The sequence below is a fragment of the Nymphalis io genome, chromosome 10, assembly GCF_905147045.1.
Source record: "Nymphalis io chromosome 10, ilAglIoxx1.1, whole genome shotgun sequence".
Classification (NCBI taxonomy): domain Eukaryota; kingdom Metazoa; phylum Arthropoda; class Insecta; order Lepidoptera; family Nymphalidae; genus Nymphalis; species Nymphalis io.
The window spans coordinates 9,216,096-9,232,870 of NC_065897.1; the positions used below are offsets into that span (position 1 = coordinate 9,216,096).

Sequence of the window (16,775 nt, forward strand, 5' to 3'; positions counted from 1 at the left end):
TTACTCACAATATTATTGTGAATGTGCTGCTAGCTTAATATTGCAACATTTTTGATTGGGCGCAATAAATGTTATTCCAAATTTAAATATGAATTTGAAAGTTCTTTAGGTATTCAAATTTCAATTATTTTATATGAAAATACTCTAAAGTAATTTGGCCACTTTTAGAATACAACGAATAGAAATAGCCGTACCAGGATAGGAGATATCACGATTAAGAGATTGGTACATCCTGACACAGAAACTCACTGTTTATATTTCGAACTGAAGCAACACTACTCGCTAACCATTTTGATCGATAAACTTATTAGTAAATAAACCATGAAACAATATACGAAGGATATAATTTTAAATGATCTTAAAAAGTTATTAGACAAATGATAGAACTGTAAAGTAGTTATTTTAATTTGCGTATTTGAAAATAAAGGACGACAAAACGCAAACATTAATAATTTAGAGTCACTAATGCATCTACGGTTTTATCGATCTTTTTTATGGGACCGCCCGGAAGAAGGACCTTAAATGAAATGGTTTTTATGGACCGTTATTATGGTTGTCCACGGCGCCCTTTTTACCTGAACAAGCCTAATTGAAAAAAAGGGTAGTCGGTATGAATATCAAATGCTGTATTGCGTCATCAGTTCAGGTTACATATGCCAACTTTATATAACAGAAACTTATAAAATAATAATCATACTTTAACACACAAAGACCCGTTCTCTTAAATGTGTCCGTGCAAAATTCGGTTTTTGGGTATTTTAATAATATTTAAAGTTTTGTCACATCTTATAATTCATTACGAGCATTCGCTCACCGGTGAGCGTTATAAATTTCCGTGAATCGTGATCTTTTAGAATTTAAAGGCTTTGAGAAACATTTAGATACTGCAAAGGAAATAACCACGTACCTTATATAAAACGTTTGTAGAAAAAAGTTTGTAATTTCATTTATAAGCTCGTTTTATTTTATTAGGGGATTTTGATAATTTTATACCAAATTGATTAAAAGTCCCAGGAGATTTAATTAGAAAAACGTCTACGTGTTATAATACTAACGGGTAGATTGCGACAAAAACTAATGTCATAATTAGGTATAAAAATAAAATTATTACACGAGATTTGGGTAATTGTATCAGAGTTTTCGAGTCAAGCTTTTAGTAACATTTCATTAAAGTGGACCAACGCCCTGTTCTTGAGACATTTTTATTGGGCGCAATTTATTCTAATTGTTTCGGCCCTCGTAAATATTATAAGAATATGGGTTAATATTTAATATCTGAAGGAAAGAGGTTAACACCAATGAAATTAATTGGAATGAGAAAATAAGGCTTTTTAAGTCGTACATTTCCATAAAATCTATTCGAATAAGACTATGTCCAAGAACTAACAGTTTAGAAGCGGAAGCTCGGTTTAATTTACTTTAAGGATGAATTCTCCACCGACTCGGAAAATGCTTCACCCATTTATTTCTCTTATAGAGATTACGCTTGTGACATGAGTGGTTTACCACAATAGTGCAGAGGTTAGCTCGAGACCACTGGATTATCGGAGCCCATCCAGTTGCCGTACAACATCCAGCACTAAAACGTTCCATTATAAAACGACTTTACAGTTATTCTCAATATTGTCTTTGTAAAGATTTTAACGAATGCAAACACCGTAAAACGAGTCGACTTGTCAAAAGCACAACTTTTATTTAGCATACAAATGGAACAAAGCGGTCGACATTGACCTCAAAACGTGAGGTGTTCCCAGAGCTACGATGGCTCTCTGGAGGCATAAACGTGAAGACTTGCTAGAATGCATAATAAGGCTTTCGTTGAACCGCGCTCACTTTCATAGTGACCCCTAATTCGTCAAGCTATTCCGTCGAGATGAAACAACCATTTTGTCGCCAAATGAAATGTCCCATTCAGCGAGCCTTTTTAGAGGACAAATATTCTTTATTGTAAGTGCTCAGAACAAGATTTTGTTGTTTTCTATGATTGATATATAAACATTCGTAATTTAAATAAAACAAAAGTAATTTTAATATTTACTTATTGTTTATAAGTTTAACTGTGACTATGTATGTGTAGGATAAACTTGTACACTCTGAAACAACTTACAATAGTAATAGCCAGTAGTTATTAGGGATAATATCTAAAATCCTTCTTTATTTAGAAACAAATAATTGCTATGCTATAAAGTCATATTCTTAGTTCCATATTCCACATGACCATGATTGTCTCAGCTTATCGCCGTCCACTGCTGGACGAAAGGCATAGTATGATTGTTGTATATTATTTACGAAAACATTATGATATATATTTTTAAAACTAATAGAAGCCTCTTCAATTTTAATAATTTACATTCTGTTTATAATCGAAGTCCATTAATGTTATTAAAAATATATGATCTCTGAGATTGTCTCGTGGGATTGTACGCTCGTATTTGTATGTCCTCGAAAGCTTATTATATTGAGGTTATCCCTTTGCTATTCGCAAAGTAAAGAATATTTTTTGTGTTTTTTTTATTAAAATAATTTAAAACACTACCATAAAAATAATATATAATATTATTTGTAAAGTCTTTTAGATAAAACAAGCAATAGAAAGTTTTAAAAGAGACTATAAGCTATAAAATGTAAATGTTCTTAGAAAGTAAAATGATAGAAAATTAAAAACTTTTCACATAATATTAAAAGCAATTTAAAAACAATTTGTAATATTTCTATAACGATTATATGTTTTATAAATAAATACATGCCAATTTTATTTATTGTTTCTCATTTCAGATATACTTGTAATAATAAACAATACAGTTGAGTATGACTATTGAAACAATACACTAATGAGAATTTTTAATTGTAAAAATCAATAGTAGTCGTAAATAAGTAAGTAATTATAAAATGCAATGTTTAAAAATAGCTAAAAAATATATTGCGTGTTGCATGTATGCCTTATATTATTCCGTATGTGAAATATTAATTTAGTTTACTTAGTATATATTATCTGTATATTCAGGTATATAATAATAATAATTAGCGATTCTGTTATTCAAGGAAACGAGATTTTAATCAAACATTGAGGTTAAATTCATCATTGAAATAAATCTGAATTCCGAAATTTAAAAGCAGTTGTCAAAAATTAAAGTCTTAATTATTATGGTTTTGTAAATTAAACTTATACTTAAACAGGAAATAACTTGAATTATGTTTAATTTGATGTTAAAAAATTACTTAGTATATATATTTATTTAATTGATTATTATTATGAAAACAACTAAGTCATACAAAAACGTTTACACTTATTAATTGTTTATTTAACTAATTAATTTTTATTTTTTAGCAGTATAATTGTTTCCTTTATTTTTTTCTGTCATATCTTATCTGTATGTATAATTTTTAGCATACTAATTCTGACTGCTTCTCGCAATAATTACGAGGTCTTGAATCACATTTGTAAAAACTATTCATTAATAGTTAATTTAGGAATTTTTAGAAACGTTACAATAACGTAAATTTGTACGTTCATACTTTTTGTCTAGATTCTATGAGATACAAATGAAAATAAAAATGTTGGTACGAAGGTTAAATGTATTTGCAAAAAAATATCATACAATATATTTTAAAATATATAATATATGCAAAACAATTAAGCGTTTAAAAAGAATATAATAATATGTACCTGTGTTGACACGATGTTTTTTTTTGGATAATTAGACCTTTAAATAAAATGTCTTTTTAATCTTTATGGTACTGATTCCGTTAATCTTTAGGTTACATTTAAATTTTGTTATACCATAAAACCATCTACCTACTTTAGGTAAATATTACCTCGAAAACGAAAATATAAAAAGTAAAAATTGTGATTGCTGCTTACCTAATTATTTTAAATTAAGTTCTCTCGCTTCATTTTATTTAATTGATAAATAATATACGACATATAAGCAATCATAATGTAATAATATAGGAAAGTAAACAAAAAAAAAATCACCTAATATTGAACGAAAACAAACCAAAAAAAAATTTTTTAAACTTTGTAAAAAGGCTGTATTTTAGTAAACTTGAGATTAAATTTGATGATCTATCATCACACATATCTGAAAATATTAAAAATAATTTGACGCGTAAAAGTGTAAACAAACGTTACTAATAGATTTTTCTAACAATCTTTAACAAATTCGAATAAATTATTTAAAAACTTAACTTACCAACTGTAGAACTGCAGTTTAAAACAAAATCCGGTTCAAATCAAAATCAAAAGCAAACAATCGAAAATACCAAAGCGTTCGTACACAATATGACTATAACATTTCACACAATAAAACGGAACTGAATGCTTTTTAACTTAAACACAATCGTAATAAATCGTGTGTTACACCGGTACTTTCACGAATTATATAAAAGTTGTTTAGGAAAGTCAAAAATCGGATCTTGATCCCGGTACACGTGACGGCATCGGTCGGATTCGACCGGTCGACGTGCCTCGAGTGGTCTCGCTGTCAAACGGAGCAGCTGGTACGCGATCTTCGCCACTCTGGCGGACAAACGCACAACTAACTTCAGCGTTATGGTAAAATGGGCTAAGTCACAATCGGTGTATTTGTAAACGTATTAGTAATACTACGCGACTTTATTTAAGTTACATGCATTATAATTTAAGTTTAAATGCATTATTTATTTTAAAATATCATGTAAATAATATTATATGTTTTATTTCCAATAAGCAATCTAATAAGGTAACAAGATACGTTAAAGAAATGATAAATACTAATTATATTTTTAAAACATCAACGCATATTAATTTAAAGTTACTAAGGCATTAAGTTCATTCGCGTATATTAAGACATGTATTTCGTTATTTTAAATATCTATTATAGTATTGTTGCTTGCACAAAAAAAAACAATTATGTTAATATATATAGCATTGTGTTTTAATAATACCAGCTATCTAATGCAAGTTTCTGAAGTGTTCAAAAAAGGAATATATTCCTTTTAAGATATTAATAAGTTATAAAACGCGTATAGATGCCTTTGTCTAAAGGCCACGTAAACGAGCCGCGTCATGGCGGCGCGTCGGCGTTGGGTAGGGAGGATATTGACTTGCGGCGCCGTCACTGCGCATGTACTATACCATGTGTTTCTGTTTTTAAGCCGCTCATACTGCTAAGAAAATTATGACAATTTCTTTGTTTATACTGCGATCATGTGCAATTACTGTGCCGCAATCCGGATTAATGATATTTGCTGTACCATAGCTGCAATGCCGTAGTGGCTATGCGATTGCGATGACCCGAATGGCCTTGACCCTAAGCAAAAATTAACTCGACGTGCTTACGTTGGCAGCGATTAATGCGACTATAAATAAGTTACCCTAGCCTTTACACATGCCGCTATGTGTGTCTATGGCTTGTTTGGTTTTGCTTATAATAAAATGTACTTTTAGGAAATACAGCCTGTTTGAGATTTTAAACATGGAAATAAAAAATGTAGGTAATTATAATACAAAAAGACACATTATCTCGGTTTTACGTTATAATGATTTTTTTTTACATGATGGTCCATAAAAGAGTTTTCACAAATGAGTTAGTTTTGAAACATACTTACCTTCGAAATTTAAATCAGACACATTGCTAACTAGATTTGAAGTTCTTACCTATACCCTATTCCAATCCAAAGAGTAAAGATAAACAAAACTTAGATTTACCTATATATTTGTACGCGCGACACTTGTCTATTACCAGAAACGTATAAGTATCTCCGTGTTTATTCGTCCTGATGGGATAAAAATATGAGACTTACGGCTCGATTGTTGTTGAGACTGAGGAGTGCAGTACGCCAACTTAAAATAAAAAAACTATTTCCATATTTCCTTCGAAACAAAGATATTTCTCTACTTTGAAGTATTATAAGTGCGATAAAAATTGTAATAATATGAATGACCGAAAATCTGACAGCCATTTTCAAAGACTAACCATCAATGTATTGTAGTGCGTACAGGTAGGCTCACTATTACCCTCATTCTATGGGTCGTCATTTACGTTAATCGGAAACGATCAGAAAAAGAGAGAGAGACAGAGAGATCAGCATAATACCAACTTCTTTACGTGTTTTCGATTACAGGGCTGTAAACTCTTCCCACTTCTTATTTTCAGGTAAAAAATAATAGCAGAATCTCAGGATCCTTTAGATCTGCAGCTAAATAAGCCAACCAATGTGGGAGCTATATATAGACAACATGAGTAAAATGTGTATAAAAAGTATTTGTTTGACCTACATCAGATTTCGAGTATGATCACTAATATATTTCTAACATGTTTGTTTCCATGTTCGTATAATATGACTGCAGCTGAGCGTCTAAGTGTTGGCCCAAAGCCAACGCAGGAAGATTTCTTAGATGTCACTTTTTCTCGGTTTACTTCGCGAACGGCAAAAAGAAGCGGAAACCATTACATTGATTTATGAAACAAGAGGCGAAGCCTTCGAAACTTCTACACTGAAATATTAAGGTACACAAAAAATGTAGAACATTCTTATCAATATGGATACGTCTATGTTTTCTCTGTATATTTAAGATATGAACGTAATTACTTTAGTATTTTGTCTATTCTGTTTCACTCTCGAATATTTTTTTCCTAAATATAAAGGAGTTATTAAGAACTTATAGTAAGTAAAAATTGTAGGTAATGGGGTTGCTACACTTTCTCTGAATGTTTTTAATTACAAGTAATATCGCACAGATACCGATCATTGAAGCAAATAATTAAAAAGATTCGTTCATTTAATATCCCAGTCACAGTGAAAGTAGCTACGAGGAACAACAATACTTTGATTCTTCTATTGTTGATCTTCTTGAATACATCTATCAGAGTTTTTTGATATCATACGTTAGTTTCATAGAAATTCCTAGTCCAATAAAGTATTCCTGTTAAGGTGCTGCCATTAGATAAAAATATTTTTAACGTCGTTTGTCATTATTAAAAAAAATATTTATTCCATAAAAATCTACCCGGTTAATATTTTTTAAATCTTTATATATTTTTGGTAGTTAATTTACAACCACAGAACGTAAGCTACTTTTTTATAAATATAAAAACTTTTTTTACTCCTAAAAATCGCCAACAGTTATTAAATAATAATTTTAATTTCAGAAATAGTTTTTATTGGGAGAGTTTTTAAAATTGGTTATAAGTTAAAAATCTTTTAACTAGTGGGTTATTAATTAATTATTATCAATGGTATAAAATATTTTTTGGTGGGTCTAATTACTTGCTGGTATTTAATACTTTACTGTTCCGGTTTGAAGTGAGTGAGGCAGTGTTGTCTGTGTGTTGTTATAATTACATGAAAAGGGTGAAAGCATGTTATGTTCCATAGAAGGCATCGTATTAAGGGTGTAATGTGATTGATATTTCTTGTCAATGTTTTCCATGGTATGGTGACCACTTACTATATTATAAATATGAAAAAAGTGATGCTACAGTAATGAGCATAGACCACCCCCATATAATTGGGGGTGCTCTGTGTTGTATGATTCTTGAATTAAAGTGCCTTAATGTGGCAGCACTAAGTCTTGTTATAAAATAGAAACTACTTGATTTCATGCATGTGAACTTAAGTTAAGAAGTACGTAAAATAACCGCCAGAGGGCTGAAGTCTCTTACTTAGCTTCAGGTGTTCGGAACATAATTTGTGCTATTTAACATAGATGGCGCTATACATCAGAATTTAAATGTTGCAAATCATTTTGTATAATTATTTGAGGGTGTCCATTGTTAATAAATGGATTATATTATATATATACACGGATTGGATATCCGTGCTTTGTATCATACTTTATATTGGAGGAGTTTAAATTGATTACTGATTTTTTTTTATGTAACGGGTAGGTAGGGAAACGTAGTTAATAATTTTTAACGTATAACAAATTTCCTCAGGAAAGTTACTATTTTGAACAAGAAATATATAAGAAAGAGCTCATAAATGGGCAAATAAATACCTAAAGTGCTGAGCAAATGTACATAAATGAGGGATAATAACAAGTAAGAAGGATATTTGATTGGTATTAGATAGTGCTTATTATTAGATGCTAGTCTACTGGTGGTAGAGCTTTGTGCAAGCTTGTCTGGGTAGGTACCACCCACTTATCAGATATTAGAATATCTGATGAATGATGATATCTACCGCAAAACAGCAGTACTTGGTATTGTTGTGTTCCGGTTTGAAGGGTGAGTGAGCCAGTGTAATTACAGGCACAAGGGATATAGCATCTTAGTTCCCAAGGTTGGTGGCGCATTGGTGATGTAAGCGATGGTTAACATTTCTTACAATGCCAATGTTTAAGGGCGCGTTTGGTGACCACTTACCATCAGGTGGCCCATATGTTCGTCCGCCTTCCTATTCTATAAAAAAAAAAGTGCGGATGCACATGTCCTAGAATTTCATCTGCCATATTTTCAGTTTTCTCGCGATGTTTTCCAGTTAAAACCAAAATTACTTTCTATGAACCAAAATAAACTTGAAATAACGAACTTTTCATTGTATATCTGAATAATCAAAAACCAGCTAAAACTAAAAGGAAATTCCGTAAATAAGACAAACACATAAATAATTTTGAGATATTACTGAATTTAAATTGTATAATTGATATGCAAAACGCCAAACGACCTATTTCGTGATATGACTGTATACTATAGCGTTTAAAAGAACGTTTATATTTTCAATAAAAAACGATTTTTTAAATTCTCTTCGTGTATCGTTATTGCGTCAAGTCAAGCGCGATTTTTCTGCTTCACAGACAAATTTTCCAAACGCCTACGTTACAATTATGCGAACTGCATTGCTATTCTGTAATAATTTGGTGATCGTATAAGTTAACAACTGAATTATGTTGATGCGTATACACATATGGTGATACTTTAATTGGAGCGATACAATGAACTGATTGAATGAAATGATTATAAGGGGCTTAAAATGAAGCAGAATATTATTTTTACGCAGTAGATATTATAGTGCACAAGTGTGTGCACAAACTCAGGTGCACTCTCTATTTCCTAACTCTCATAATCCGATGGGACGGCAATCCGACACGACCGGAAAAAGTTCAGGCGCAGGACCGACGGCTTTACGTGCTTTCCGAAGCACGGGAGTGTACACACTTCCAACTTCCAGACTCCGGGCTGCTACTGAGAATTTTCTGATAGAAAAACCCAATAACTTTTTATTGGCCCGACCTGGGAATTGAACGCAGGCACTCCGGTTCAGCGGCCTTACTTCAAGCCACTAGACCAACGAGGCAGTTTGTGTTTTTACACATATAAATAATTAATAGATTATGTCTTTACTTAAACTAAATGTCTTTACAACATTAACCACTGCATCATATTCGCTTTGTGATTTCTAATTGTAACCCACCGTGTTATTTTGTAAGAACTTTGAACGAACGTTGAGAACCGACTTACGTTGATACATTATTTTTATGCATATATACTTTTAAGTGTTATAATAATTATTATAGTCACACATTACTTTATGAAAATTTACGATCGTATTCTGCGGTTAGTTTTAGCAAGCCCTGCCTCTCGGAACTTGGACATTTGAGGGCCCCATTCCGAAGCGGTTATAATAAAATTATATTATTTTTGGCTGGGTCCTCTGGCTCCCTCAGCTGGTGGCCACCCATAGGCTGGTAGGTCTAGGCACAAATCATCGGGGCGGAATTTCGGATTTTTTCTTATAGTTCTACTGATATCAAATGCATAGACATTTGGTAGCAGTGACAACTTACCATCTGGTGGGCAATTTTTTAATCTCCCTAGCAATCTATACATATAATAAATCTGTAACTGCTCGCTGTCGTACATGGAAGATTTTTGAGTAAAACTATTACCGGGAGCTTTTATCAAGTATTTTAGCTGGACTCGCCATGTAAATGAAATCAGCAGAAAGGTGTTTGTTGCGCCGAGGTCTTTGCGTCGTCTTCGACATTTTCTTCCAATTCCTACCAAAATTATGCTCGCACAGACTCTACTCCTTCCTATTCTTGATTATGCTGACGCAAGCTTTGTTGACCTTAACCAAAAACCAATTAGATAAGCTTGAAAGACTTCAAAATACATTTATTCGGTTTCTATTTGGATTACGCAAATATGACCACATTTTACAATTTCGTTCTCGTCTTAATTGGTTACCTATTCTACTTCGCCGGAATATGCACATCAATTTTTTAAGGTTGATTATAACCTTTTGTATGGTAATCAAATTTGTTCTAAAATAACGCATTATTTGCAAAGTCGTTTTTATAAAATATTAATTTTTATGAAAGATATCAAGATAAGACCAGACAGTTTTTAGTACTTTTTCTTTTATAGTTTTGACATATAATTACAACGGGTAGTTGAGTAGGTTGTTAAAAATACTCATACATACATACGTATTATTTTCGGTTTGTTAATAACTTTGTAAGTTAATGTTTATATAGGTTAGATAGGTATTTCGTTTCGTTGCCGCATATATTTTTTTCATGGTTTTGTTAAATTTATACTTATTCTGTTAGTTTGACAAGTGAAGAAGCCTTATATAAATACAAATAAAAATTAAAAATAGTACAAATCATGACCGCGTGGAATCGTGGTAAGAATGCTAGCAGCATTTCCCCTTTGAATCGCAATTTCGATTCTTTGGGCGAAAAATGAACCAGTTAGTCGGTTAGTTAATAGTAGATTTTTATATAAGTACTTACAAAAAAAACGATTCACGTTTTAGTTTTTAAGGGAGACAATTCCCTGTTAAGGTACCTTTTGCAGTCACAATAAATAAAGCACTGGGAAAGACATACAAATATGTCGGAATAGAATTAAGGGAATTATGTTTTTCTCATGTATAATTCCAATTGTATGTTGCCCTATCTAAATGCGGGTGCGGCAAACACCGAATAAATACTAATATCCCACGATAATAAAACTAAAAACGTATATATGAAATATTATAAGTCTGCTCTTAGTGATTTTTTTTATGTTATACGCGGATGAAACCTCGGGCATAGCTAGTTTTAAATAATAAAAAAAGATGAACTTCTAATATATTATAAGCATATTTGTATTAATAGATAAATTCTAATGAACGGTATTGTCTACGTTTATTGGTACGTTTGTCTGTGCCTACCCATTATTATCTAACGAACCATATGACAGCTGAACTAAACAACTGGCTGCCATAAATCAGAGAATAATGGAGTGTAGTATTATGTTAACACAATTTGGACCTTTACAAATATGTCCTATTAAACCACAAACCTTACCTTCATATGAATAAAGGTGTTTTTAACAGCGCCGTAATGTTTGTCTGAATTTATGGACCCTGAGAGTTATTTGCGTTATATGTAACACCTTACTGAATATTAATCAGAGGCATTCAAAATAGAGGTAAAAGATAGTGAAAATAATATATTTTCTTGTATAGCTTTTACTCGCACTTAGAATATTTGTGATACTGTAAACTTAAGAAGCTCATTTCAGAAATTTTGGTTTCATTTGAAAATAAATATAAAAATGAGTGTTAAATATAAAAAAATATACTTACTAAACAATGGCTTAGTGACGATACTCCGACGTTTCTCTCTGAACTTGTTCTTAAGTATCCTTCTCTTTAAGCGGTTAAGTACTATGTCAGCTTCGTCAACACTCTCAGACGAAGAAGTGCGAGTAATCCGCCAGGCACCACTTACAGAGTGTCGTCTTTTTCTTGTAAACAAACTTGCAGTTGCGTTCCAGTGTTCAATATCAGATATACCTCGCCTGTACATTTTTAAACGCTTTTTCATTTCACAATCAGCCGCTACATCTGTTGGAATATTCATAAAATCGCTGTCGGTATTTTCGTTTATTTTACAAGATTGCCACGTATCTGAAATAATTGTGGGAGAATCTTTTCGATTCGTTTCTTCGTGTGAATTCTTTGCCATTGCTGATGTTTGGCGTAGGTGTAAGGTAAACCAATCCGGGTTAGAGCTCGTCCGGACAGGTAAGCTTTTTAAGTATGTGTTGAGAAAAGAAACTTTATTTTGGGGATGCTTGTAAATAGCGTTGGATTTTGAACGCTGTATCGTATGATACCCTTTCAAACTAGGTGACAACGTAGCATTAGTGAGTGACTGTGATGTTTGAAGTCCTAAGCACACATTCTCCGTTTTGTCAAATGTTTCGTTGTTGGATTCCTCGTGTAAATTTAAACTTATAGGAGACGGATGTTCTGAAATCGGGACCGGATCAATATCTTTTTCTGATATCTCGGTCTTATTCTTGGACAATTTATCATTTGAAGCGAAATCTTCACAAGTTTCATTGTCGGAACTTTTATAGCTGCTCACTTCGCTCGGCCCTTCTGAATGGAAAGGCGTGGTGTCGAGGCTATTTGTTTGCAAATTGTGGAAGTTGTTGTTTACTATCAGTTTACTTGGAATGTTTGCCACACTGCTGCTGTCTTTTATTATGTAACAGTTATTATTTTTTTCGCTATTGTCACTAATTTCAACAGGATTACGATAAACGCGCGTATATACTTTGTCACCAGATATCGAATTATATTTTCTTACAATTTTTTGTCTAATTATATGCTTATAATCTTTCTCCCGTAAAGATTGACTGGTTTTCAAAATTGAATCATTGAAATCAGAACTCTTGATTGATACGTTTTCATCGTTCGTTTCAACCAGTAGATTACCTTCTGAATCAAAAAGCTGTATGATTGGGAATTTGATACCAGGGGAAAGATTTCTTGTACGAAGTTCCCATTTTTTGTGATTAGACTTCTTGAGCTGTATACGAATCACGTTGTCGTCTATTATTGGACTATCACTATCACTCGAGTCCGTTTTTTCCGCCATTTTGCAAATTTATCCTTGTTATTTGCGCCAGACATTTGTATTTACGGCTGCAAAATAGGTTTACAAATATGAAAATGTTATTACTTAATATTAATTTGTTTGTTTACAGTCAGCTGTACCAATTTGGCATATTTCCAACGATTCTTTGGCATTCAATTTAAAATAGCACCAATGTCAATTTTGTTTTTCAACATACACGTTCACACATCCCTGATGTTATATTTATGATTTATATCATAACTAATACCTGCCACTGGGCAGACTAGTGAGCACACACTGTAACTTTAACTGAACATAATGTAGCGTAAAACGCCGTGTTGAAACGGTTGCATAAGTTGCATGTCCGATGACGCCCCATGCACCGTCTAATAAATTTACGTTGATAATATTAATCTGCGTACAGACAATTTCGATAAATTAAAACGTATAATATTTATAATAAAATTGAATACGACTCTTATACACGTCATCAATAGTTTTCGACACACACTTTGCATGAGCGTGGGTATAGCTCGTTCGCGACTCCGGACATTTCTGCACTGAGAGCAAACTGCTAAATAGACTCGAGACACTATAAATAGTGAAACGCGTCGGCAATCTGGCTGGCTCCCCTTGAACCTAGAATACGTAACAAACATAATATGCGTCCACGCAACTGTTTACACTGACATAGTTTTTCACTTGACCACGAGGCACAACCATATGTACACGTGACTGATGAACAGCTGTTGAACCGAATAACGATCTTCCTTTTAAAATCAAAAATAATTATACGCAAGTTAAAACAACTGATAGGAGACACTACCTATACAACATTAACACACAACAGAAACTGTACAAAACGTCACGTGTCGTAATTATTTTTCTTATTTCTCAATATGTTATGTATATGATTTCAAATACGTTTATGAACACTAAGGTCATTTGAAATATAAAAGTATTTATTCACTAACGTAAATGAATCATGTGGTTTTTTCTAGCTTAATTATATATTAATTTATATGGTTTCGCGAGAATAATAAGAAAATGAAATATATATATATGATGTCTCAGACGTACATTTAGACCTGTTTCTTGCGTTACGCAACATTAGATTTTAGGTAGGAGTGGGTATTTGGACTAGATATTAAACAAGGATTTATGCTCAACGACAAAGCTAGATAGATCGGTGTTTACTATTATAAGATATAAAAAGACTATTTAATTTTCGATTATTTACAAACGAATAAGTAGCAGTATAATATTATCTAGAATGTTTTGTTATAAAAACGTAGTTTTTAGCCAAGTACAAATAGTTACATGTATTTCGGATAACAATATAATAATAAATAATAATAAATAGTCCTCTAGACCGATTTCTGCCACGGCGGCCAATAACAAGAGAGATTAGCCAACTGCACAGGACATATTATATTGCACAAGTGTGTGAGCAAACACAGGTGCACTTTCTATTTTCTTAACTCTCATAACCCGATTCCCGTCGGGTTTTACGAGCTTTCCGAGGGATGGAAGAGTATACACTTCCAAAATTACAGACTCCGGGCTGCTACTGAGAATTTTCGACAGACAATCCAAATAAAATTTAATTGTCCCGTCTTGGGATTTGAACCGAGAACCATCGGGTCTGCGGCCTTACATGTAGCCGCTAGACCAACGAGGCAGTAACTATACAATATAGTGATAGACCTAAAAAATAAAATAAATATATTTACTTATAAAAGCTTCTACCCGCAGTTTTGCCCGCAATTGAAGGGAGGGGGAAGCTGTTGTTATATACCTTATGTTCATTTTTCTGTACTCCTGGCAACGCATAATTTTGTATGATCGGTTGAGTAGTTAAGACTTGAAAGCGTAACAAACAAGCAAACTTACTTTCACCCTTATAATTTCAGTAAAGATTGATAACCCACATTGATAAAATTATCAATTACAATTTATGTTACTTATGAACATCTCTAGCGCAAAATTAAGTATAAATGCAAAAGTAAATACATAGGAGCTCTCGTTAGTTGCATTCGTATTTGAGTGTTCTCAAATAAATTATGAAATACAACTTTAAATATTATTTTTAATTAAAATACCAGAGATGACCTGTGTTTTAGATATCGCTAGTATTTCATCAGAGCAAAATTACTAAATAACTCTGTTAAATATTACAAAATTATTTATTAAACTTCCTCATTCCTTAGTTTGTGTTTTGTATGAATAACGTCTTCAAGCTTTGATTGCTCGACATTTATTTGTTTTGTACGAGTGCCTGACGTGGCTGAAATGTAAATATTTCTTAACTCGAAGTCCGTGATTGTAGTTTTGCTTATTGCTTCGCTACAGGCGCTTCGTGATAAAGTGTCTGGTTTATTGGATATTGATTCATGAATATAATAATTGTTTTATATTTAAGTTTAACATTTGTTTTAAATAATTTGATAATGTAAATATTACTATATGTACGATAACTTTACGTATACTTTATCTAATAATATATCTTACAGGCAGCTTATTTTAACGTTTTTATTCAAATATCTTGTAATATGTCGATATTAAATTATCGGTAACATTAAATAATCCACGATACAAAAACCCTCTAAAAATAAAATGTTTATTGGTCCATTAACTTTATCAAAAGTAAGTAAGTAAGTAATAAGTAACAGCCTGTAAATGTCCCACTGCTGGGCTAAGGCCTCCTTTTTTGAGGAGAAGGTTTGGAGCTTATTCCACCACGCTGCTCCAATGCGGGTTGGTGGAATACACATGTGGCAGAATTTCGATGAAATTAGACACATGCAGGTTTCCTCACAATATTTTCCTTCACCGAAAGGCACGAGATGAATTATAAACAGAAATTAAGCACATGAAAATTCAGAGGTGCTTGCCCGGGTTTGAACCCACGTTCATCGGTTAAGATTCACGCGTTCTTACTACTGGGCCATCTCGACTTTCTATATAAGTACAATAATATAAGTACCTTATAATATTTAAAATTAACCGTCGTAGCGTCGGGCGCTGCAATTTCAAATTAATTGGACTTGTAAAGGTCGATAAGACCCTTTTGTCAAGTAGGAAATGAGCTGATGGTCTTTAAACGCCTGACTTGACCACATCAGGTTTCAAACAGAAAAAACCATATCAAAATTGGCCCATTGGTTTGGGAGCTACGATGTCACAGCTCTCCTTCTCGTTACGTCGGGGGTTAAAAAATGTAGTCTGGACTTCTTCATTAAATTACATATATGCTGTACTAGTTGTGTGTTGGTCATGGCATGCATACAAAAACTTTGATGAACTCAATTACAAAAATAAATAAGTTTCATAAATCTAATTTTTCCCTTACGAGGTTATACTCTGTGGATGTTTTGCATATAAAGTGTACACTTAATGTATAATGTGTATAAATGTTCTTTGTTATAAAAACGAAGATTAGAGCTAAACTGTAACGTGACGGCCACGTAGCCAGTCAGCGTTTTTGTTTAAATTAAATAATTAAATAAAAAAATAATGGAACGAAATGGCTAAATGATTTGATTTTGTGGCCAACACCTCAGCGCTATCGCGGGCTTGTAAACCCATTTAAGCACAACTGAGTTCTTATATGCTTTATTAATGTTTATAATTAATCTTTGTGCTTCTCAAGAAGATCTGCATATGTCGGATGAAATTCTGCCATCTGCAATCATCATAGTGAACATGATAAACTATTGTCATATTAGAGAAGTGGGATTTGCCCAGCAGTGGGATATTTACGCTCTGTTATTACCTATTTCTTTGTAAAAAATATCCTTCTAAGAGGTTATCGTAGTAGCTTAGCAGTTCTATGCAAACAAAAACGTCGGTAGTTCTTAATTTGCGATTAATTCATTATAATGACATCATATAAACCATGTGAATAAAATCACTTGCATTATATTCAATT

The 16,775-nt window shown here is 32.5% G+C and overlaps 1 protein-coding gene across 4 annotated transcripts in view; it reads right to left on the reverse strand.

The window, feature by feature from the left end:
• Positions 1-13,543, reverse strand: part of LOC126771099 (uncharacterized) — a 102,150-nt gene extending 88,607 nt beyond the window's left edge. Inside the window, exons 1-2 of one of the 4 annotated variants that reach the window (XM_050490821.1) lie at positions 13,113-13,543; positions 11,563-12,912 (exon numbers count right to left, since the gene is read on the reverse strand). In XM_050490821.1, coding sequence (XP_050346778.1) covers positions 11,563-12,865 — 1,303 coding nt within the window. In that variant the 5' untranslated portion in view covers positions 12,866-12,912; positions 13,113-13,543. Of the gene's footprint in view, positions 1-11,562 lie in introns of all 4 variants that reach the window. The other 3 variants (XM_050490820.1, XM_050490822.1, XM_050490819.1) reach the window with 3 other exon arrangements.
• Between the last annotated feature and the right edge of the window lie 3,232 nt (positions 13,544-16,775).